Genomic DNA, 25,818 nt, shown 5'->3' on the forward strand with positions numbered 1-25,818 from the left:
GTCAAGTTCTTGTTGCAAGTTTGGCCTCTTGACACCATGCAACATGATAATAGTGACCAGGGGAAGATTAACATAGAATAACCTGATGCTAGAAATGAAATGGGTAACTACTTATAAACATTGACAACATTACTTTCTGTACAACTTTACAGATAATTCTTTTCAAAAGAATGTCAATTAAAAAAATGTCCAGTCCCCAACACCACAAATAAAAGAATGGAAATACCTACTTGGTCTTTGGTCCCCTATAACTTAGCATCTGACTTGTTGAACTGATACAAAAACACAGATATGAAGGAAGTATTCTGGGTTCATTAAGTTGTTCACTACCCAGGAGAAAGGAATTTGGCATTTTGGTTCAATCCCTTGGATCCTAACCAGCTTGATGCTAGGATGATAAGATTGCAAATGTTCCTCAGAAAAATTTGGTCCCCTTTCTTCTGTTTTGGTACAATCCAACGGTTCTGTACATTCACTTTGTTCTTCACCTATAACATTTGTTGATTCCTCCTTAGTTGTCGCCTTTTCGATGAAAAGCTCGGGGAACAGACTCCTAACAGCATCATGTAAGGTGAAGCACTTACCTGCGATGTATAAAGATGAGGAAGAAAATCTCTGCATATGCCTAGACTTTGACAATTGCAATATAAATCGTAATCAGTACATAACCATGCATCAAAAGATGAACCTCCTGTGTGTTTTCTGTGGGGGTGAGGATACCAACTGTTGATCTTTGTGGTCGTGGATATACACCTTAAGCCAGTATGATAACTATATTTTTAAAGCACAAGAACTCTTGATTGATCGAGAAAAATCAATCTACACACGATCCTCCATGTTTATAAAATAGCCTCTAATCTTTCTTTTATCATTCTTTTATCAATTGGACAACATAAATCTGGCTAGTCAACACCGTGCTCATATAATAGACTGTTCCAAAAGAATAAGAAAACTAAAAACAAAAAGTGATCGTTAATGTTGCCTTACCTTCTTCATGAATCTCTACTGGACGGTTAATGTATGAGACATCATCCCAATTATTAACTGGCGGTGCATCTTCTAAGTTATCAAAATCATCGCCTAAATTCCTTACATATAATCGAACTGGAATTCGACCTGGACATGCTGAAGTAATAAGAAACTTATCCTAACAAGTGAAATGATAACATAAAGAGGGGTTAATGATTATTAGCCTTCAAGGGAGAGAGTAACAGAAGTGTGAAAATTTAAAAATCACACGCATACGGAACCCTCATGTAATTTTGATGGAAATCCAATGTCTCGCAAACCACAACTTGCTTTGATTGACATACAAAAGCATTAACGGAGATTCTTTTGCGTCTCAAATCAAATAGGCAGAAAGTAGAATGATAAAACACTACTAGTTTGAAGTCAATGGTCTTTTTAGCGTAAACATCTCACATTTGAAGTCAAAACAATAATTTGGAACAACTCTCCCCCTCCAAGAGAAAACATGTCGTCAAATTACTTCACTAGATGGTGACGTCTTTTCAAAGAATAAATGAAGAGACAAATTACTAGGAATACTACAAAATGTAACCATCTGAAAAAAGAAAAAAGGGTCTACAAAATAAATCTCCAATATGCAAAATTAGATGCAGAGGACAAAGAATTAGTAGAAGCACAAAAGTGGAATACCTAAAAGTGGTTGTCATACCTGTCATTGGTTGTCCTGCTATATCCATCTCGCCAGTACTTTGACCAGGCAATGATGCAGTTGATATAGATTTCAACACATTCTCGTGACCAGTTCCTCCAAGTTTAAGTTTAGATGATATACGTAGGTAGGCTTCTAAATCACCTGCTAGTAGCCAATCAGCAAGCCAAAAAATTAGGAAAAAACACATTATGAAGTCCATTGGATTTCCTTTATATTCTTCATAAATATTAGTCATATTAGTTATCGATTTATAATTTCCTTATCTATTTAGCATTTTTGTCTTATACATATAGACAGTCTTCCTCCTAATTTCAACATAATTTATGTTCCTGCTTTTACAATAGAAATAGGAAACCTTTTTATACAAATCAATGAAGAGACATATAAGGAAGAAGAGCCCCTCTAACCAAATGAGCTTGCCAATAATATTACTATTGGAGTAAATAAAGAAATAGGAACTATAGAAGTTCACCAAAATGGTGCTGTTGTTTGACTAATCAGGAAGGAAAAAACTAGAGGACATTTTAAGATGGTAAATGTACAACATACTACTTCTTGGTAGTGGTCTAACCACGAGAAATTATTATGTAATTACACATTTTTATAATTATAAACTATTAGAAGGCTCTCCTTCTGTAGTTTCACCTTCACGTAGGGGTTTTCTCTATCCTTGGCTCCTAAGCTTGTATATTACATGTTCTTTTTAGAAAAGGGCGCTTTAATTGGAGGCTGCAAAATTAACTATATCACAAAATAATTGAAGTGCAAAATTACAAAATAATAGTGCAATATTAACTTAGCTAGAAGTGCAAAATTATGGAAAGCTAAAGTAATGCCATCTAGTCATCATCATTTTACATTGATAAACTATTGATTTAATTTCTAAACCACGGTACTACTACACTTGCTAACATACCATTCGATACAGAACGCCATAACTCCACCAGATCAGGTTCAGACATGCTCATGACATTCTTGGTGTTCCCATTGACAATGTAATTGGCCTGGTTATAATGAACATCCCTTGTCAACTTGTAGAAAATCTTTTTCTCTTTCACCAAATGTCATTAATTTACTAAAAGTCGAATTAAAATTACACAACAAGACAGCAATCATATTAATGATAACAATTAATAATAATAGAATTTCCGAAGTGACTAGCAGGCATTTTTATGATCGTTGGGAGTTTGTTTGGCACACACCGTCTTTCCTACTGCTTTTGTTGACTTCATTGGCGTTCTTTCATAGATTCACTTTTTAAAGATTTTGAAGGAGATGCCTATCCACTCTCTTTCCGTATCTTTCCATTTTTTATATGATACGTCAAGTGTCTTTTATCAAATATAATAATAAAACTAATAATAACACAATCAAAATAGTAATTAGGAAAAACCATAAATATAAAGATGGGTTTTATTGTTATTTTTTTTTATATACTATTATGATAGACCCCATATTTAAAAAGTATGAAAGGAGAATTAACAAAAAGAATAGGAAGAGGGGTACAAATGTAAACGAGGAAGAGAATAAAAGTAATTAGAGATGGGGCCACTAGGGGAGGAAGAAATCTGTTATTAAATTTGTTATTTAGGGGTGACTGATTTAGTATAAAGATAGGAGGTAGGAGGAGGGATGAATATCGAATTTTCATCTTAGAATTGAGCTTGTAAGCTGTTAGGAGAGGAGGTCTTGGCTTCCTAGGCTATTTTTGAGCCAAAATAGTGAATACATAACCGAGATTCTATCAATTTGGTATCAGAGTCGTTCGTTCTTGGGAAGGGTATGGTGAAGAAGATGGAAGCAAGATTATCAGCTGTGGAAGAACAACTCACCTTACTACAAGTAGGAATGGAAAATAGGATGGATCAACGGTTTGGAGAGATGCAACAAATCACTGAGAGCATGATGACAACAAAGATCGAAGCCTTGGGAGAAACTCTGGAACAGAACATAATCTGTGCGTTGGAAGTATGGTCAAAGAAATAAAAAATATTCAAGGAAGGGGAATCGGGGTCTTGGGAGAGAATGGTGACGGACAGAGGGAAGCAATCGGCAAGGGAGGATGTCGGCGAGAGAAGAGGAGTGCTGCTGTTCGACATGAGGTTGTGAAAACTGGAAATTCCGATATTCAAAGGGGAAATAGGAGAAGACCCGATGGGTTGGTTTCACAAAGTAGAAAGGTATTTCGTAGTTAATCGATTATCAGAGAAGGACAAAATCGAAGCCGCGATTCTGTGTTTGGAAGGTGAAGCGTTAGAGTGGCATCAATGGGAGGAAGAGAGAACACCGATGAATACCTGGGCAAAGTTTAAGGAGCAGCTCCTGCTGCGCTTCCTACCGGTCAAAGAAGAAGATCAGAGAGCCCAGTTTCTTACTCTGAAGCAGGACGGTAGTGTTCGTGCATACCGGTGGCGATTCGAGCAGCTTACAAGACCGTTGAAGGACCTTTCAGACGAAACGTTGGAAAGTAAGTTTGTTAGTGGGCTGAAAGATGATATACAAATCGAGATGAGAATATTTAAGTTAATTGGGCTGAAGTAGAAGATGAGGATGGCCCAGATAATCGAAGACACGGAGGAAGCCCGAAGGAAGAAATGGGGCGGAGGCAGCCCAAATCCATCGAAGTCGACAGGGGCATCTTCGAACTCGGGTCAACCCGGCCCCACCCCGAACCAAAACACACAGTCGACCGCCCGAACAATTTCTCTCAACCCGACCCGCGTGGCAGGTACGTCTTCTAACTCAGTTACCCTAAGAGACGTTAATGGGAAATCATTCACGGTTGGAGCATTCAAACGGCTGTCGACAACGAAATGCAAAATCGGAGGGATAAGGGGCTGTGCTATCGATGCGAAGAAAAATATACGTCGGGGCACCGATGCAAAAGGAAGGAATTGAGTATCCTGCTGTACCACGATGAGGAAGAAGGAACAGACGAAGCAGAGGAGACAGGCGAAGTTAAAATTCTAGTGACCACTATGCTGGAATCGATGGTGGTGGAGACTAGCGATCACGAGGCGGCAGAACTCTCCCTCAACTCGCTGGCAGGAATTGATTCGCCCCGAACGATTAAGGCCAGAGGAGCTATAGGGGACAGGGATGTGGTCGTTCTCATTGACAGCGGAGCATCCCACAATTTCATCGACAAAGAGCTGGTGAGGACCCTGAAATTACCAAAGACGCCCATGACAAGCTACGGGATCATGTTGGGGACAGAAACTTCAGTGAGGACGACGAGTATCTGTAAAGGGGTAATTCTTAATCTCCCTAACCTCACTATTATCAATGACTTCTTCCCTTTACCTCTGGGCAGCGCTGATGTGGTGTTGGAAGTACAATGGCTAATGACCTTAGGACAGGTTGAGTGTGATTGGGGAATGTCGGAGATGGAAATTCAAATCGGAGATTGGCGGGTACATTTGAAGGGGGACCGCAGTCTGATGAACGCCCAAATCTCGCTGAAGTCGATGATGAAACTGGTCAGAAGAGAGGGCCAAGGCATATTACTCGAGTTGAATTCTCTCTTGACCACTGAGAGGGAAGGAGACCGACCGAAGGAAGAACACCAACCAGAAATCCGAGAAATCCTAAGAAAATATCAATCAGTCTTTCAAACAGTAGAGGGGCTACCTCCAGTGCGACACCAAGAGCATCATATTGAACTCAAGCCGGGGGCAGGACCGGTGAATGTCAGACCGTATAGGTATCCGTAGTTCCAGAAGGATGAGATTGAGAAGTTGGTTGAAGAGATGCTCACTGTTGGGATTATTCAACCGAGTGTAAGTCCTTTTTCCAGCCCTGTATTATTAGTAAAAAAGAAGGATGGGAGCTGGCGATTTTGTGTTGACTACAGGGCATTGAACCAAGTCACGGTGCCAGATAATTTTCCTATTCCGATGGTCGATGAACTCCTAGATGAATTAGCCGGAGCACGAGTCTTCTCCAAAATTGACTTGAAATCCGGCTATCATCAAATTCGGGTGGCCCCTTTAGGCATCCACAAAACGGCATTCCGCACTCATGAAGGCCATTACGAGTTTCTAGTCATGCCATTCGGATTAAGAAATGCCCCGTCTACATTTCAATCGGTAATGAATGACCTTTTACATCCGTACTTATGAAAATTTGTATTGGTATTCTTCGATGATATCCTAATCTACAACTCTTCATTGTGTGATCATGTGCATCATTTATCCTTGGTACTACAAGCATTGGAGGATAACCAGTTCATGGCCAATCTTAAGAAGTGCACTTTTGCGGCAAAACAGATCGATTACTTGGGCCATATAATATCAGAGGATGGCGTGGCTGCAGATCCATCGAAGGTGGAGGCTATGCTTCAATGGCCAACCCCGACCACAGTAAAGCAACTAAGGGGATTTTTGGGGCTAACCAGATACTACCGCAAATTTGTAGTCCATTATGGCTCCATTGCTTTCCCATTAACGCAGCAGCTCGAGAGAGACAAGTTACAATGGGATAAGGAAGCTCAGGAGGCCTTCGAGATCTTGAAGCAAAGGATGGCCCAACTTCCTACCCTCAAGCTCCCTGATTTCAACCAAGTTTTTATAATAGAGACAGATGCATCCGGGGTAGGAGTTGGAGCGGTATTGATGCAAGAAGGGCGACCGGTAGCCTACTTCAGCAAGGCTCTCCCACCTACGCATCGCCTCAAGGCTGCATACGAACGGGAGCTGATTGCCATAGTCATGGCTGTGCAAAAATGGCGGCCCTACCTGTTGGGAAGAAAGTTCACCGTGCAGACAGATCAGAAGAACCTCAAATTTCTGTTGGAGTAGTGTATTATAGCAGGGGAATACCAAAAGTGGGTGGTCAAATTAATCGGGTACGAATTTGATATCGAGTACAAGAAGGGATTAGAGAACTCGGCCGCTGATGCTTTGTCTAGATTACCTACCACGATGGAGATGGAGATGTCGATGCTCAGCATGATGCGTTCACTCAATCCGACGGTATTCACCAGCCAAGTCGAACAGGATCCGGAACTAAGGGCTATCTGGGATAATATCCGAGCAGGGCAACCACACCCCCGAGGGTATACATTACAGGGAGACTTTCTACTATATAAGCAGCGCATTGCTTTGCCACCACAGTCACCTACCATACCATTGCTCTTGCAAGAGTTCCACAATAATCCAATCGGAGGACACAATGGGGTAGTTAAGATGTATCAGCGATTAAAGAAAGAATTCTTTTAGACAGGCATGAAAGCAAGGGTGAAGGCGTTTGTGGGAGACTACTCCGTTTGTCAACAAGCCAAGTACTTAGCACTAGCCCCTGTCGGACTACTACAACCACTGCCTATCCCCGAACTCACTTGGCAAGATATCAGCATGGACTTCGTAGATGGCCTGCCAAAATCCGAGGGCTATAACTCAGTCTTGGTGGTAGTTGATTGGCTATCCAAATATGCACACTTCATTGCCCTCCGCCACCCATATACCGCAGCAACCGTGGCTGGTCTGTTCTCAAGAGAAGTTGTATGACTGCATGGAGTGTTGAGAAACATTATATCAGATAGAGATAAGGTGTTCACTAGCTTATTCTGGAAAGAATTGTTCAAACAAATGGGGACACAACTCAAGAGAAGCACATCCTACCATCCACAAACGAATGGACAAACAGAAGTGGTCAATCGGGGATTAGAAGCATACCTTCGATGCTTCACCATGGAGACACCATCACAATGGCATAAATGGCTAGCATGGGCCGAGTACAATTACAACACATCCTACCACACAACCATCAAACGGACACCTTACAAGGTATTATATGGAAGACCAGCACAGCACCTCCACTAATCTATTATGAATCGGGGAATGCCATAGTGGGGGAAGTAGATGTGTTACTAAAGAACAAAGATGATATGCTCAGACAGTTGAAGAAAACGTTAGAAGCAACTCAACAACGAATGAAGACCCTAGCAGACTCTAAACGACGAGAAGTGAACTTTGAAATTTCCGATTGGGTATACATTAAGCTAAAGCCATACCGCTAAGGCTCTTTACTGTTGCACAAGCATCCCAAACTAGCTCCACGCTACATTGGCCCCTTTCAAATAATTCAAAAGATCGGACCAGTTGCATACAAACTTGACCTACCCCCCAATGTAAGCATACATCCTGTAATACATGTTTCACAATTGAGAAAAGCCGAGGGGACCTTACTACGGAGATTCTCATCACCAACAGTTGGACTATTCGGGAAGTAGCTCAAACCAATGTCGGTTTTGAGAGTCCGGAAGATTGGTTCGACCATATCATCACCTAATGATTTCGAGGTACTCATACAGTGGGAAGATTTACCAATCGAAGATGCAACATGGGAAGGAGGAGCACAATTAGTCGAGCAATTCCCGAACTTTCACCTTGAGGACAAGGTGGTGCTTTGGGGGGAGGGTAATGATAGACCCCCCATATTTAGAAAGTATGAAAGGAGAATTAACAAAAAGAATAGGAAGAGGGGTACAAATGTAAATGAGGAAGAGAATAAAAGTAGTTAGAGATGGGGCCACTAGGGGAGGAAGAAATCTGTTATTAAATCTGTTATTTAGGGGTGACTGATTTAGTATAAAGATAGGAGGTAGGAGGAGGGATGGATATCGAATTTTCATCTTAGAATTGAGCTTGTAAGCTGTCAGGGGAGGAGGTCTCGACTTCCTAGACTATTTTTGAGCCAAAATAGTGAATACATAACCGAGATTCTATCATATTATTACTCTATTTTATGAGATAAAGAAGGGTCTTGGTAATATTGTAATTTTGTAAGTTGGGGTCCTATTGATCCTCCTTTTCAAGATTTCAAGAGGGATGCCTTATCCCCCCGTTGTCTTTGTGCATCTTTCCTTTTATAAAATGATATGGTAAACTCTAAACCCTTCCTAGGGAACTTGAATTCTTACGAAATGGAAGTTGTAAATGGGGAAGCCTTTTTTCAATATCCAATTCATTATGGAGGAAAAGAGAATTGTCATCGGCAAAATTGTAGATGGTGGATGTGAAGATTGCCAATGGGGAAGCCATGGATCGGATTGTTTTGAGCGGCTTGTGTCATCATTCTAGTAAAACAATCAGCCACTAAGATGAAAAGAAAATATGAAACGAGATCACCTTGTCAAATGGCCATTGATGCCAAGGTTTTGCCTCTAGGTTTGCCATTTATGATGAAAGCAAAGTTTCTAGAAGACAAACAGCTCTTGGTCCATCCTCTCCCTTTTGTTCCAAACCCCTTGGCCTTTAGAACCTCATCCACAAAAGCCCAAACAAACTTATCAAAGGCTTTTTCCAAGTCTAATTAAATGATCAAACCTTCCTTTTTGCCCTTACGAGGATTTACCTTGCTCAATGAGCTCGTTTGGCATGAAGAAAGCATCAAGGATTTGTCGACCGGCCATAAAGGCCAATTGATTATTGGAAAAAGGGCATGGAAGCACACATTTCAGTTTATCAGAGAGAATCCTTGTGATGATTTTTATCAACAAGATGTAAGACTTATACGTCTATAGTCCCCCACTGATTTGGGATCCAATTTCTTGGGATGTAAATATAAACCTTGTTAAGCCTAACATTTGACGATAGAATTCTGGAAAAAAATCGTGGAACACTCTAAGGATGTTGGTCCAGGTTTTTTAGAAGAACACTACTGTAAAACCATATGGTCCCAAAAGTTTATTGGTGCTAGATATGATGGCAAATATGAGCTTCAATATGAGCTTCAATAGTGTCCCACGGTATATTTGATGGAAAATATCTAACTGGACAGATTGTTGAGTCTTATAAGAAAAGTCTCTTAGCTCTCTGCTTTGATACATTTGGTTGGAGGGGAATGGAAAATCTTTGGAGCATAAGAGATAAATGTTGCTTCCATTTGGGATTCTATTTTATTTTGGTTAAATTACAGCCTTCAAACTTTTATATTTGTGTCTAATAGGTCCTGAACTAGTATCCTTCAACTTCCAATTTTATATTTGATGCATAAGAGGTGAATGATGCTTACATTTGAGGTTCTATTCTAGCTTGGAGACTCCAATTCAGGAAGTGTACAGGAGGAAGGGCAGAAGTGGAAATGTAGTTATAAATATGGTCTAGGAATGTTAGTATGAAGTAGTTTTCTAGTCTGAGAACGTTGTGGAGGGAGTTACACCAACTTCTTCCTTAGTTAATTCCTATATATAAATATATATATTTTCTTGGGCCGAGAATATTTTGGGAGAGTGATGGTCCTCTAAAATGTTATCAGTGTAAGCTCTAACTCTATGAATTTCATCTTATTTAATGGAAACCTATCAGTAAGATTTATGTCAAATAGGTCCTTTAACTTTAAAAGATACCTAATAAGTCCTTAAGCTTTCAATTTTGTATCTAAAAGGTCATTGACTTACTAGAAATCTTCTAAAATTCACCAAATTGGACACAATAAAAGTTAAATGTTCTACTAAACATAAAATTCAAAAACCTACTAGACATAAAATTGAAAGTTCAAGGCCCTACTTAATATTTTTAAATTTTAGGGATCCATCAGACACCAAATTAAAGAGGTGTTTAAGTGCAGGTTTGGAATCAAAAGCCTAAGAATCAAATGCCCGGGGGCTTATCTGAGAAGGTCCTGAAGCCTGGAAATCACAAATGCCTATGTTTAGGGCGCAGGTATGGTTTGGGCAATATGATTTCCCCTTATTTTTAGTGGTTGTTTTGTGAACTGGATAACCTCAAGTGTATTTTGGATCAAATTTTATGATAATTTAGAAATAAAAATTTAATCTATTCATATTAAAATGAAGCTAATGTTAGCTTTGTCTTTTGTAATCCTAATTCGCATAGTGTGATGTAAGAAGAATACAGGTTAATTGAGTAATTAGGTAATATTCTAGGTTAATTCCCTTTTTATCCTCACTTGTAATAGAACTCTATAAATAAGAACCTTCCCCTCTTGTATCAAACACATATTCATTTTGATAAAAGATCCACAATCTTGATTCTTGGAGAGAATTCTCATTTTATCTCCTTTAGGTTACATCAATTTGGTATCAGAGCATCCGTCTAGGTCAATGTTGACTGTTGGCGGTGGAAGACTGGGAAACTCTTGACGACGCCGATCGCAAGAGGGAGCTTCGTGAGTTGTGCTCATTGCCAAACAACACACGTCTAATTAGGGGGAACCCTTGAAATACCAAGAAGGATTGAAGAAACCGAAGATTTATCAAGATTTTGCAAGAATGACCTATTATTGATCAAAGAGGATATCCAAGAAAAAAAATCTGCAGATGGTATAGGCAAGAAAATCAAATTTACTTAAAAAAATAATGCATGAATTCTGGTTCAAGTGATTCAGAAGAAGAATTCCAACATACTAAATTTGTCCATGCTCGATTTTCTCAAAAAACCTATCAATAACCACATTAGAAATTTGATTCTAGTGATTCTAGTGACTTCGATGATGTTTCTAAGGCAGTTTGAGATAGAATAAGAAGGCGACAATATCATAAAAGGGCCCAATGATCCAATCAAACCCATTTTTCAAGAAATCAACGTAAAGATTAGGAGTTATATGAATTAAAGAATCATCAAGAATGGATTTTTACAGCCCAAGGAGAACGTTCAAGACTCAAAATTATTCTTTTGGTTATGAAACACAATCAAGAAAGGTTTATTCAAGAAAATAAATGGATGAGTCCAATACCCACTACAAGATTGAGGCATATCCAACAAAATAACTACTTTGATCCCGTAGCATTGGAGGAAATAAAGAAAACAACAAAAGAAATCTAACGTTCATTGGGGAAAATGACTCAACATATTGATCAATTATCAATTCATTTGCAAGAGTTCAAGAACAGATTGATTTCATATACCGAAGAAAAATAAAAGAATCACGGTTGGAAAAATTTCAAGTAGAAGATTTTGAAGATAAAATTGAAGAAAACAAGAATTTGAAGATGTTGATTTGGAAATAGTCGCAAGTGAAGAACAAAAATCCAACAAAGAAGATGGAAGAGAAGTATCGAACACTAAGTAAGAATCAAACAAGAACAACGACACATTGATTGCGATGGAAATGGATCACCAAATTGTCGAAGAACTTGAAGCGGATAATAAAGAAGACGTGAGTCTTGAACGATTCTCTTTGGAAGGCGGTTTTTTAATGATTGGTCCTTCAAATACGGTTTTGAATGAGCCTGAAGGAAACATCTTTTTTGGGTTTATGGCCGATGGAGAAGTTCATATTTTGGTGGAAATATTGGATTTTTTGTCTCAAATTTATCCCTTTGATCATAATATTTTTGTTCAAAATGTAGGAGGTTGGTTTGGTCATACTTCGTTGAACGAGTTTATTTCATTCCTTGTTTGCTTCATAAATTTTTTCTTTTTAACACTCGAGGACAAGTTTTCTTTTTGAAGGGGTAGAATGATGTAAGAAGAATAGGGGTTAATTGGGTAATTGGGTAATTAGGTAATATTCTAGGTTAATTCCCTTTTTACCCCCACTTGTAACAAAACTCTACAAATAGGAACCTTCCTCTCTTGCATCAAACACATTATTCATTCTAATAAAAGATCCACAATCTTGATTCTTGGAGACAATTCTCCTTTTATCTCCTTTAGGCTACATCATAGTGTTAGTACTATCAACTTCGAGACCAGAGGTTCAATTTCCCCACCCACGTATTTTAATCTAATACTTTTGCGGAAAAAATCTTAAGTTAATTCATTTGGTCCATTAATTTCCAGGAAAATAATGTAGAAATGACAATGATTTAGTTATTTTTATGTAAAAAGAAATAGAATTTAGTAATAAAGTAACAAAGCTTTGAAATTAAGTTTTATAATAAATTTAGTTTGCCTTTAAATTTCGAATTTATCACTTTTTAAATAACAAATATATCTTTTGATAATACAATAGTAAAGTTTGAAATTTAGTATACTAACACATTTATAACGAAGATAGTATTGCTTTAAATCCTTAAATTATCTTTTTTTTTTTCTTGTAGTCATGAAATGAATTTTACCTTTGAGGTTTGGATTTAATAATATTTTTAATCTATCAGTCAGTTTCTATTGTTTTATTTTTTTATTTGTGTGTGTGTGTGTGGGAAAATGAAGGAGGAGATCAAGATAATGAGAAATGGAAGGGAAAAAAGGAAGGAAGGAGGAAAGAAAAAAACTGTTGGTGACTGCCAGTGGGTGACCAACAATGGTATGTGTGAAATGACCGGTGAAGAGAATTTGATGACCCATGACAGCACGATCGATGCAATACTTCAGTCTTTAGTGCTCCTAGATGAAAGAGTCAATTTCTTGTTCTTGAGTGTGTGGAAATGAGTAAGAATGGGAAAAAGAGGAGAAGAAGGAAGGGGGGAAAACAAAAATAAAACCCTAGTGACCGACAGTGGGTGGCGAGCGACAAAGAACATTCGATTATCCACGACTAGCATAATCGAAACCATGCTTCAGAGAGGAAGGTCCTAAAATAAGGGAAATTTTTTTTAAAAAAAAAAAAATTGTGAAAGTAAAAAAGGGAAAAAGTTGCTAACAGTCAACGGTCATAAGCGGCCTACCGACGACCGTCCTACCGACAACAATTTCCGACTATCACCAACAATCATGCATCGATCAAAGATGATCACGCCAATCAATTGATGATGGCACGACGGTCTATCAGTCATTGATGGTCAAGAGGGTCGGCTGGTCACCAACCGTCACTATGGTTGATCATTAACGGTAACCACAGTTAGTCGCTTACGATCAAGACAATCGCCCATCGACGTTGAAGACGGTAGGTTGCTGCCGGTCAAGATCGGTCGTTGACGGTCAAGACGATCGGTTGCTGAGGGTCAATCACCAAAATTTGGCCAACAGTTGTCCACCGTCATTGACAACCAATGATAAGATGTAGGAAATTACGGAAAATTTTTCTCAAACCTATGACATTCATTAGAAAAAAAAAAACATATTCCAAACCCATAGATTTGGTTTCTTAATCTTGAGAATTTCATTCTAATGGCCCAAACATGGGTTCGACTTCAAATGCCAAACCCATGGACTCCCCCCACCCCAAGGTAGGTAGGGACCTCTAGACACAAACAAGGAAGTTCCAAAACTAAGCTTGTAAATTTGTAATTTAACCTTTTATTTCCTACCCCCATTTGGGGCCTTAAAACAAAGTTGTGGCATTCTAGAAGATTTTGACCAAGTTTAAAGAAAGTAGGTTAAATTACAAGTTTAGTATCAGAAGTTAGAAGTTGCATCTATTTGGTTCCTAAATTTTCAAAAGTGTTTAATAAGTCCCAAAACTTTCAATGTGTCTAATAGGTCCTCAAACTTAAGTATTTGAAAAATTCAATTTTTTTAGAATTAATTGATCGATTAGATCTAAATCTTATTTTAATATGGAATTATAAACTTTTTGAAAGTTTACAGACCAAACAAACACAAGTTTAACTTTGTAATTTAACCAAGAAAGTAAAAGTACCATCAACTGACCTCCTTTAATGAGTTAATAAAGCACCACTTTATACTATCTTCACCCTCACAAGGAATTAACAATTGTCTTGGATAACCTCTAAAATGTACCTGTTAGAAAAAATGAGATGATTCTCACGTCACTCATTTGTCACAAAATATGAGAAAGTAAAAGCAATACCCCATTTAAATAGTCCTAGGTTTAGCTAAAATACCCCAGTAACCAATTTTTTTATATTATTATTAAAAAAAATTTTTTTAAAGGAAACAAAACTTTTCATTGATGAAATGAAAAGAGTCTAATGCTCCAATTACATAACTTTTGAAGGAGGGTAAAAAAAGAACACCAAGAGAACATTGATAGAGAAAATTAAGCAACCCATAAATATAAAAAAGTGAACAAAGTAGCCAGCAAAAAGATGGAAAAAGGCCTTCCAGAATATCAGACGACGAATTCAGACGAGCAAAACACGTAAAATCACGAGAAGACTTCTAGAATATCAAGACCAAGGCCTTTCAAACCAAAATACCGAGAACGTGGCATGTGAAACATAAACCCAAAAGAAAAGGTCATCTTCCAACAACTTTGTGCCAAGACCAATTTAACAAACTTCCATATATTCGATAAAAGCTTTGCTGCTAAACAAATGTGACCACGAGAAATTCGATAAAAATTCAAGCCATATTATAAAATCTTTTCATGATCAAACTGAAACTAATGTAGATTTGTTGAAATATTTCTCAACTGGAGCCCATTAGAGAAGAAAATTTGGATGGAATTTGAGCAGGGGATAGCAAGGGGCCTTCCACGCTTGATTTGGTATATTGCATTTGCACTCCTAGGTAGGTAAAAACGCTTACAAAGGCCTTCCACCCTTGAAAGTCCAGAATTAGGAACGATGGGATTTGGAAACCGGCATTTGAGTGTGTATGGAAATGAGAGTCAAAAGCCTAAAAATGTGAAAACGGTGTTTGATTTGTACCATGAAGTATCTGTCTTTAAGGTAGAGCGACAGCCACTTGGCTAGGAGAGCTAAGTTCTTACTCATTAATAACATGCAACCAACCATTAAAATTGTTCAATGAACCCTTTTCTCAAAGGATAAAAACATTGAAACAAATTACAGTAGCCTAATTGGAGTGTGGATATATTGACGTACTTATTTTGGATGTTGAGCAAAAATCGCCTTCTACTTTTCTCTTCTCATACATTCGTACTCTTTATGATGGAAACTAAAAAGTATGCTGGATTCCATGAAACTTTATTGAAATTTTTAACTTTGGATTGAATTACAATCCTGAAAGAAGAGATTTAAACAGAAACCTTGAAGTAGCTGAAATTTCATTCCTACAAAAAGTTCAACCAATCCTATATTCATCATAAACGCACCTAGGGTTCTCATACTCTCGAATGCAACTGCAATCACATAATACACAATCAAGACCCAGATCCACATATATATTAATCCTCATGTGTGACCAAGCAAGGTCGTAACTTTTTCATTTGATAAATTTTTGGGAAAAATTCAATATACCCCTTGGGTTGTATTTTCCATTGAAACCCAAAATTTTTCTAAATGGATCAATTTAGACCCTCCATTATGATTCCAATTTAGAACGATAAATACATAATTCTCACATGTGTATGTGAATAAGATTTCTTCAAATGCATGAATTAACAAAATATTAGAGGGAAATTTTAAAATTAAATGAATAGTAGCGGTTACGAGTGGTTTGTTTTCTTTTTCCTTAATTTTTTATACCTAGTTAGAACGAATTACATGATAAATTTTTCTTATTGCTTAGGTAGGATTTTGGGAGAATAATATTTTTATTTAGGTGACTTGTGAGTTAATTTTAAATGGAATCAAGTGAAAAAGTTATAAAGTGCTAACTGATTTATCTTAAAAGTTTAAGGTTTGAATTGATACAATTATTAATTTGGAGTAGGAATATAAATTGATTTTTTCCTAAATTTTAATTCACCCCAAATTCAAAGGAAAATGGGACGCAGATACAATTAAAAAAAATGCAGCTTGAACTACAAAGATGAAGAGATAGAACTTGTACCGTTAGATTCCATGGTCTTTCTGGTTCTGCACATAGAAGGTCGAAGAGTACTCCTGTCGGTATATTCCTGAGAAGCATGCACCAGATAATACATGAGACACACAAACTTTTGCTAGGATTGTTCATTCTGAATAAATTACTAAAACTAATTGGAAATCGTAACGTACTAAACAACTGTGGAAATGTTGTTGTCCAACTAAACTGACAACTAAGTCACAGAAATTAGAAAAGAATCCACTTGGGCAACCTCAATTTATTATTATCTATTACCATCTTAAATACTTTTGTTCTTCCAGTTATAGTCCTAAATTATAAATCATTTGAAACAAATATCTACAAAATCATCTTACAAGTTACAACTTCTATTTCTCCACTGAGAACAATAAACATAATAATTAAAACAGCCAAAAGGTCTTAAGCATTACTACCTTCTTTTTGTCTTTTTTTTTCCCATCCCAACTAGACAGATTTGACTTGAGATAAATAAATAAATAATTTTTCAAGGAGAGGAAAGATTTAAAGATACTTTCTGAAACCTTGGGAGCTTATTTATTTTGGCATCTCGAATTGGAGTGATGTTTATAGAGCTTATTGTAATGACTCTTCCCCTTTTTTAATGTAAATTCAAGAGTGTTAGTCTATTGGCACTGCTCTATTTTCTTGAAAAAAAAATGCTCACTTTCGAGGAAAATCATTTAAGCTAAATTTGAGTTTTCTCCTAGAGGTTAGTGGCAGAATGACACCACAAAGCACTCCTAATGCCCTTGGAAGGATATTTGAAAAGCCAAAAAGCTAATATCTTGCTGAGTTATCCATTCTCTTGTTGATGGTCTTAGACCATTTTATAGGCCACCTGATGTGATCACAATCTTGTCCAAGTCCATGAAGATCCAAGATTGCAAGTAGCTGGCCCAAAGGTTGGAAGCCACCTAATAAGCTCTATATGACATGACATTGCACAAGAAGCCCACGTAAGCCCATGGAAAAACTCTAAAGAGGAAGCCGAATACCTCACACCACTTAGCCATCCATCCACGCGCCCACACCATTGGTGCTCAATAACATATCTGCATGGCCCATTGCACACACTGCTCCTCGTGCAAGCCCACCCATGCATGCCTGGTCTGCATAGTCGAAATTTTCCTAATGTAGCCCATCAACATGCATCCATGGACGAAGCCCACACACACAGACCTGTCAGCATAAACCTACATGCACTCTCAACCATATTCCATGCATCTAAACCCTGCCTTACAACCCCTCTGCAACTTTGCATGTTGCCCTGATTCCGTAGCCATGTTGCCCATAACGCCCATGCTGCTCAACGATCAACTAGGTGCACGCCCACCTATTGCTTATCAAGCATCACCCCTACTCCCATGTGTCTTGCCTCATAGGGTTGTCACCAACCTTGCTTCCTTCCAAAAGAATTTTGCTTCTTTTAAATTTTGCTATTTTAATACTATATATGATTCTTAGGAGTGAATGTTAGATGAATCAACTTTCAATTATCTTGAAATTCCTATTTTTAGAAAGAGTTTCTAATTAGCCCCTAATTATTTAGGAGGTATTTGGGGCAAGGGGCAGAGTTGTGAACTCCAAGGAGTTATGAAGTCTGGAGAGTTGTGAACTCTTTGGGCTCACGGTGTAAGGAATTAATAAGACATAAAATTGATGTTTTTTAGATGTGGGGTCCACGAATTCTTTGGGCCAAATAAGGAGTGGAGTTCACAACTCCTTACTTCCCAACTCCTTGGTCCAAACACCCCCTTAAGGATTTTCAAGACCTAGGGTTTTTAGATTCTCTTTATTTTCCACCATTGGCTATATAAACCCAAGGAGTGTCATATTCTTCTCAAACTTTGATGATGAATGATATTTGATTACTTTTCTTGATGTTACAGAGCCAATTCCCCTTACAAGCCTTGTGTCTAGATTTCAAATCTTGAAATATTCAAGTTTGGTTACCAAAATTGTGGAGTGTTTCAACCCAGAGATAAGAATGAATTCTCTCATATCTTGGTCCTAGACCATAAAAGTAATCTGTTTCTGACCTTTTCCTTAAGTTGTGGTCGGGAGGTCCACATAACCAAAGGGTTGCAAAGGATAGCCTACACCAAAGTTCTTAGTGTTGATGTATCAAGACTCTTGGAGGGGTAATACCTCCCTTGCTTTCCCTACCTACAACTTCATTCCCCCTATGTTGATTCAAATAAGATAGTTGCCCATATTTGGTCAATAAACCTTTGATTTGGAATTTGTTCACAAAAAAGTCCATTGACAAAGACTTTGCAGATTGACTCTCTCCCTTGTAAAGTATTAAAGGACGTTTGTCCTCCAGTTCTCCAGATAAGTGATTTAGGACTTTTGATCTTCCAGGCTATTCAATGTGCAAGTTTCTTCCCAAAGACCTAAACATCAATAGGAAATTATTCAATCCTGATTTTTGCAAGGCCTTTTGGAGATTTTCATTCGGGAAATTGCTCTGTAGTCTGAACAACACCAACACCCCTGACAAACACCAACACCCACGACAAAATTCAGAAGAGGAATCTGCATCCAGCTCTCTCCCCTAACTGGTTTGTTCTTTGCAAGAGGAGCTCAAAACAACGGTATCACATTTTTGTTCATTGCCAGCTTGTCCCCACCATGTGAAATCCTGTTACAACCTAGCTTTGCTAAGCCCATCCACCTGAGAGACATTACTTCCAATCTTCACTCCCTCTTTTGTAGTCCAACACCAAGTGAGGTGGGAGAAAACTTCCCCCTTTCTTGGGGATTGCATCCTTTAGACAGTAGATTCATGGTGTAGACTTAACAAAGCCTTTCGTAATCATTCTTTAACAGATATATATGCTAACAGGCCTTTTTGTAACTCCCATTAGCAGTGGTGAAGGCTGTCCTTTCCTCTCATTTTTTTACTTTACCTATGACATTTGTTTCCATTTTGTCATTTTCTTTTATCACGAGTGTCTATCATCTTCTTCCCTTCTAAATGATGAGTGTCCATAATCATACTCGACTAGGTTGAGATGAATATCTAATCTTATTTTCTTTTTTTCCAGTTCCTATATTAACTGAAGTCCATCCTACTAACAAATAATACAGAACAATAATTTTAATTTAACATGTCTAAATTTTCAGCTTCATCCCCAAAGGACCAGAACAAAGGCAGATGGTGCACAGTGTACCTTGTGAGACATACGCAATGAGAGAGAGAAAGAGTTGGATCAAAAGCGAAAGAGTAGCAAGAATAATTATGTTAGACAGCCATAAGTACTTCCCTAAAAGGGACAGAATGACGGAGAGGAGCAGTGTATAGTAAGTAGTTACAAAAACAGAGAAAAGTACAAGGATCAACCACGAGATGCGATTGGCAGATTGTTAAAGAAAATTCAAACTGATCTACAAAATTCAAAGAAACTATTAAAAAAGATGAAATTTAGAAGAGAAAAGAAGAGCGTACCATTTAAGGGGCAAACCCTTGTACTCAAACCAGATGGTGTCAACTCCAGGAGGAAGCGTACTACTGAAGTAAGGTTTAATCTGAGAAGCCAAAAGAGGCAGGTAGCCAATTCGAGGAGCTAAGACCTAAAGTAGATCAAAAGACAAAATCTCACATGGAAAGCAATTCAATTCGATTAAGTTCAATCGACGTTCTACTTGGGCGTACAGTAGACACATAAAAGTCATCCCTTATTCAAAACACCAAATTGAAAACACAAGAAGCAGCAAATACAAACAACCCTAGTAACCAAAGTCAAATTTCTCAGAGGAAAAGAGATAAATAAGCAGAATGAACCCATGATGTTCATCCGTTGATCAAATTGAGAGCCTCAAATTAGATAGTTAGAAGGGAAAGTGCAGCGAAGGGGGAAAAAACAGAGAATTACCATTGCAGGCGGTGGAGGAGGGACGGTGGTGACTTCAGATTCATGGAGATGAATCTGTAATGGAATTGCACCTTCCCAGATGTACTTCAGTGCTTCCATGCCCCCACTCCCTCTCTCTCTTTTCTTCTTCTCTCACTCTGTTCTGCTCGTCAATAACGTTTTTCTTTTTGCTTCGATTTTGTTTCTTTTACCATTTTTTTTTTATAAATTCTTTTGAAAAGTTTTTAATTTCTTTCTTGAAATGCCTGCCTCCTTCACGATTCGTATATATTTTTCTAAAGATTTTTTAAAATATATACGATCAAATTATGCATGCAATCTATAGTAATTTACACTTAAGCACCATGAATTGAATTCAATTAAATACATATTAGCTTAGATAAATTAACATAAAATTCTAATGGCACGATAGGCATTGGCCTAATGCAAAATCCTATGTTTAGGTTTTTCTCCTATATTAGTTTTATGACAATCATATACTATCTAAATCTTCTGATATTAGTCTCAACATAGTATATTCATCTAAATGACTGGTCTAGATTAACAATAAATGATATAAGCAATAAAAACAAATGACTGTTAAGTGTTGAGCAAAGTAAAAAGCGCACAAGTGGGGCTTTTATTCCTTTCGTAGGGCGTTCATATATTTGAAACCCTGATTTGTTTATAATGGAAAATAAAGAATATAAAGATTGCTATAGAAAGAATGAAACTCAAGCCAAAAGTTAATGACATAAAAGTAAGACTAAATGATAAGAAAAAAAATATATAAAGAACCAAAGGTGAAGCCACGCAGGGGTCAGGGGCGCACATTCTCTTGGGCATACTCGTCCAGGGTAATGTTAGCCCATGGCTGCATGTCCAAACCACCCTCAACCATTCTATCTTTGAGTCTTGTAATTAGTTTAGCAAGTTTTTTTTTTTTAAAAAAAATTTCATGTTGTTTTCCATGTGAGTGACCCCTTGCCACTTTTGATATGCAAGTTAGGCATATTAGAAATTGCTTAGAATGCACTATAGGGGAAACCCACCAGTCAACTCCCCGACTAATGTATTGATGTACTCTTTGCAATTAAAGATTTCTTGCAATTGTCAGTCTTCAATGATTTTTTATTGATTTTTTCAATGCTTTTCCTCTCTCACGTTTTATAAAACCATTTTCTCTCAAAACGTGAGAAGATGCTACATCATATATGGACGCTATTCGCGACTTTCGATTTTTACATGGGTGACTTGCTCGCCGGATTAGAGCAAGTGCCGTATAATTATATGTCTTGTCTACAAAAGTCGACGATTGTGACAAGTGGTATCAGAGCTTAGTTAGCTCATTGACTAATAAAGACCGCAATCATGTCCGCAATGAAACAATTGTTGAGGTTGCAATCTGAGCGACTTACTGAGATTGAAGAGAAATTTCTATATATGAGGGAATTGCCCGATGAAGTGAGGTATGTCCAAACCCGCCTTGATGGGTTGGAGGAAAAGGTTGAAGGAATTGAGGCACTAAATGCCCTAGTAGAGGGCTGCCAATAAAAGAATTGACGCTGAGAGTTGATTTGTTGGAACACAAAACTACATAACCTGGTAGTTATAAGCGTGGGGATAGCTCCATGAGCTCTGCTACACACATGGAGGAGTGTGTCGAAGAGCTTGATAGTTTGCAGAAGAACATACTAAAGTTGTTCAATGACCTAACTGACGACTTTAGAGCAACAATAGATGCCATCAAAGCTGAGATGGCAGAAATGAAGTCGCAAGTGAATTTGACAATGCTTGTGGTGGGGAACCAGACTCCGAACCAGACATGCATTGTATCAAGCAAGTGCAAGATCTCGAAGCCCAAATCTTTCAATGGGAACATGATGCTAAAGAATTTGAGAATTTCATTTTTGATATGGAGCAGTATTTCAAAGCATAAATCTCGAATCAAGGGAATAAGGCTATTAAGCCTAATCCCCCGAAGAACTTTATGAATGACAAGAAACTGCAAACCACGGGTGCAGGCCCTTCCCAGGGGTCCTATCAAGCAAACCCAAATCAACAAAGGCCCTCACCGAATAGCCGAGTGCTTGCACCAAGATGCCTTGACAGCCTTACGAGCCTCAGTACAATATAATAATGAAAAAAAGGCAGAAGCTGAAGCTGAAAGGAAGAAGAGGATAGGGAAACTTCTTGAGTAGGAGCATTGAAATTCTTGTCAGGAATCCAAAGGAAAGCCTCTTGTCATAAGGATGCTTCAGAAAGGGGCCTTATGTCCATTGACGCAGTCATCAACTCCAAACCTGCAAAAAGCACCATGGTAGACTTAGGGGCAACCCATAACTTCATTTTAGAGTCAGGAGCAAGATGAAAGTTGTTAAATCTGAAGCCCTTCCTGTTGTGGGGACCTAAAAAAGGGTATCCCTAAAAATAGGTGAATGGAATAGAAATGTTGATTTTGTTGTTGTGTGCATGGATGACTTTGACGTTGTGCACGAAATGGAGTTCCTCTTGGAGCATAAAGTCATCCTTATGCCTTTGGCTAAGCGCCTAATCATTAAAAGTAGTGACCTCATGGTAATCCCAACTAATATCAAGTAGCCTAGTGGAGTGAGAATGATCTCCGCCCTCCAGTTGAAGAAATGGCTTAGTAGAGAAGAGCCCACCTTTATGGCTATCCTGGTTATTGATGAGCCTACTAGGAAAGAGCCTATTTTTATTGAAATCCAGGAGTTCTGAATGAATATGCCTATGTCATGTCATGAAGCTTTCCAAAGATGACGGGAGATCGATCATGAAATGGACCTGGTGTCGGGAGCTAAATCACCAACGAAAAATGCTAATCGGATGGCTACTTCGGAACTTGCTAAACACAGGAACTACTAGATAAGCTACTGAACGTTGGCTTTATTTGCCTAGTGAAAGTGCCCTATGGGGCCCCGATCCTGTTTCAGAAGAAGAAGGATGGATGTTACGACTGTGTATTGATTACAGGGCTTTGAACAAAGTTACAGTTTGCAACAAGTACCCACTACCGATCATATCTGATTTGTTTGATCAGTTGAATGGAGCTCGATACTTTACAACGCTCGACCTCCGATCGGGTTATTATCAAGTTCGCAATGCAGAAGGTAATGAACAGAAGACCACTTGCTTGACAAGATACAAAGCCTTCAAATTTCTTATGATGCCCTTTGGTCTGACGAATGCCCCTGCGACGTTCTGTACCATGATGAAACGAGTTTTTCGTGAGTATCTCGACCAGTTTGTGGTGGTTTATCTGGATGACATAGTCGTCTACAGTCCTACCCTGGAAGAACATCAAATTCATCTCTGATTAGTCTTTGATAAGTTGTGACGAAATCAGTTGTATGTCAAGAAAGAGAAATGTACTTTCGTGCAACGACGAATAAACTTCTTGGGACACATAATTGAATATGGAAAGATTAGAATGGATAGTAAGAAGTTACAGGCTATAGAGGAGTGGCGAGACCCTACCTCTATAACCGACTTGCATTCTTTCTTGGGATTGGCTAACTATTATCGCTGATTCATTGAAGGGTTTTCAAGAAGAGTTGCCCTACTGATCGAGTTATTAAAGAAAGACACAGTTTGGCAGTGGTCGGCAGAATGTCAGAACCCCTTTGAAGAGTTAAAGGCAACCATGACAAGGGGTCTTGTCCTTTGTCTAATTGATGTGTCAAAGCTGTTTGAGGTAGAGACGGATGCGTCAGAGTACACCCTTGGGGGTGTCCTCATGCATGAAGGCCATCTTATGGCCTATGAAAAGCCAAAAACTGAACAACGTCAACATAAGATATATAGTCTGTGAGAAGGAAATGTTGGTTGTGGTCCATTTTCTGAGGGCTTGGAGATAGTATCTATTGTGATCCTCTTTTGTAGTGAAGATCGATAACAATGCCATCTATCACTTCTTCGAACATTCCAAGTTGACTTCTAAGCAGGCGCGAAGGCAAGAGTTCCTGGTTGAATTCAATTTTAAGTTTGAACACAAGAAAGGGACGAGTAACCAAGCAGCCGATGCCCTGAGTCAAAAGGGTGAGCATACAGGCTTGTGCATGTTAGATCACATTCATGCAAGTAAGGTCGACGAGTCAATGCGGGACATCATCAAAGAGTTCTTACAGAAGGACTCCTCCGCCCAAGCTATCATTGCTCTAGCTAAAGCTGGTAAAACCAGGCAGTTCTAGGTTGAGGGAGATTTGCTGTTGATAAAAGGGAATTATTTGCCTCGTGATTTTGATGCTAAATGTGCTTATGAAGATGGAGAAGAATGAGATAAATGAATATGATGAATAGAGATGAATGATTGAATGATTTCTCTCTTGGTGGGCGATGCGTTGGTAGTGGATGCATGCACACCTTGTGAATGCATACAAATTCTGTTAAGTTAGACCCAAGTATAAATCTAACTTAAGTTTTCTGGTAAGTCCAGGGTTGAACGTAGGGACACTAGAATGCTTCTAACACAGACTTTGTTTTTGGATCTAATACAGATGTTTCCTAATTAACTTAAGAAAATTTGGTTATTTACACTGAGCTAATGAGACACATGCAAGAAGAAATAGGAGAAGGAGAAAAGGATTTGATGGATGAATGGTTCTTAAGTGTAAGTGGTATGCATTGACTTCCTGGTAAGTTTAGCAAGCCTATGTGAGCGCAATGAAGATGAGATGAAGATGATACCGACACTTGTTTAAAATCTAAATGTGTGTGTTATGCGTTGGAAATTCTATTCTTTAGTTCATGCTAAGTTCAACATCTCTCGATGCGAAAGCCACATGTAATCCCATCTTTAGGGTGCATGCGTTGGCCATAAAGAACATGCAAAAGACGTGAGCAACTCTATCTCTAGACTTATTTCACGCTCTGACTTAATGCATTCAATAGTTACATTGCTCTCTCGAGTGACTTAATTACTTAATTACTTAAATCAACTGATTAGGGAGACTTAAGCAACAGATTCCTACTCTTATTAAGTTAGAAAATTTCACAAGCACATACAATTTCGAAGGTAAATAGATGGAGAAGTGATAAATGGTCAAATTTAAGATTGAATTAAAGATAACCGGTGTTTATACAAACAATCTCAGCTTAATGAAATGAAATGGTGAATAGAAGTGAAATGTGAAAAGTAGAAGTCAAGCTAGAGAGTTTAGTCTCTTGTCCTCTTTGGCTTGTTTTTCATGCTTTCTATAAACCAACGTGGTAGAGGAGTTGAAGAAGATATCTCTTTCAAGCTTCTCTCTAACGACACCTCTTGATCAACGGTCAAATGATATCTTCCCCCTATTACTTGCTTACAAACGGAAGATGCTATCTATTGTTGCTGAAAATAAAAGTTTCTAACTGGCCAACTCTAATTCTGAAGGTGGCTTCTCCTTATATAGGCAAATCTCAACAACTTAGTGATTGGACCTATAATAATTCCATACCCTGGAGCAACTGCCTACCATTTCTGAAATGTTCAGACTTCGCTCAATTAGATGCCCATGCCTGCAAGTGTTGATTTGGCAGGAAATGCAGAGCCAATGTATCCTTCATGCGTTGAATATTCTCGAGCGCATACCACTTGCGTTGGCCTTGGCTGCAACACTTAGTAGATTTCTTTGATTTCTGCATTGAGATGCATTAGTGAAGCAACTTTTTACTTTAAAAAAGATACTTTTGTATAAGTTCACTACATGAATGGAAT

The 25,818-nt window shown here is 38.2% G+C and overlaps 1 protein-coding gene across 3 annotated transcripts; it reads right to left on the bottom strand.

Annotated features, from left to right (window-relative positions):
* Window positions 1–89: 89 nt before the first annotated feature.
* Window positions 90–20,392, bottom strand: APG5 (autophagy protein Apg5 family). Of its 3 annotated transcripts, none has more exons than XR_016526076.1 (8): window positions 20,124–20,392; window positions 19,697–19,821; window positions 16,231–16,297; window positions 14,182–14,271; window positions 2,598–2,685; window positions 1,679–1,822; window positions 988–1,147; window positions 90–584 (listed from the first exon to the last, which is right to left on the bottom strand). XR_016526076.1 is itself a non-coding variant. In XM_039050872.2 (8 exons), exons 1-8 carry the CDS (start codon window positions 20,220–20,222, stop codon window positions 253–255), a joined length of 1,074 nt encoding a protein of 357 aa, XP_038906800.1. In that variant the 5' UTR covers window positions 20,223–20,392; the 3' UTR covers window positions 90–252. The 3 variants fall into 3 exon arrangements, 2 of the variants coding, with proteins under 2 accessions (XP_038906800.1, XP_038906815.1); XM_039050872.2 differs by having other exon boundaries at window positions 988–1,116; XM_039050887.2 differs by lacking the exon at window positions 14,182–14,271 and having other exon boundaries at window positions 988–1,116; window positions 20,124–20,325.
* Window positions 20,393–25,818: the final 5,426 nt, after the last annotated feature.

The sequence above is a fragment of the Benincasa hispida genome, chromosome 1, assembly GCF_027475165.1.
Source record: "Benincasa hispida cultivar pf3 chromosome 1, pf3_genome.v1.1, whole genome shotgun sequence".
NCBI lineage: Eukaryota > Viridiplantae > Streptophyta > Magnoliopsida > Cucurbitales > Cucurbitaceae > Benincasa > Benincasa hispida.

What these genes read in the sequence shown, in the direction of transcription:
- APG5 (XM_039050872.2), bottom strand. Translation starts at nt 20,222, where the DNA reads ATGGAAGCACTGAAGTACATCTGGGAAGGTGCAATTCCATTACAGATT. An exon ending in TTATTAACTCATTAAAGGAG is followed by an intron (nt 2,686 to 14,181) that starts GTCAGTTGATGG and finishes CATTATAACCAG; the next exon opens with GCCAATTACATTGTCAATGG. An exon ending in ATGGCGTTCTGTATCGAATG is followed by an intron (nt 1,823 to 2,597) that starts GTATGTTAGCAA and finishes GGCTACTAGCAG; the next exon opens with GTGATTTAGAAGCCTACCTA.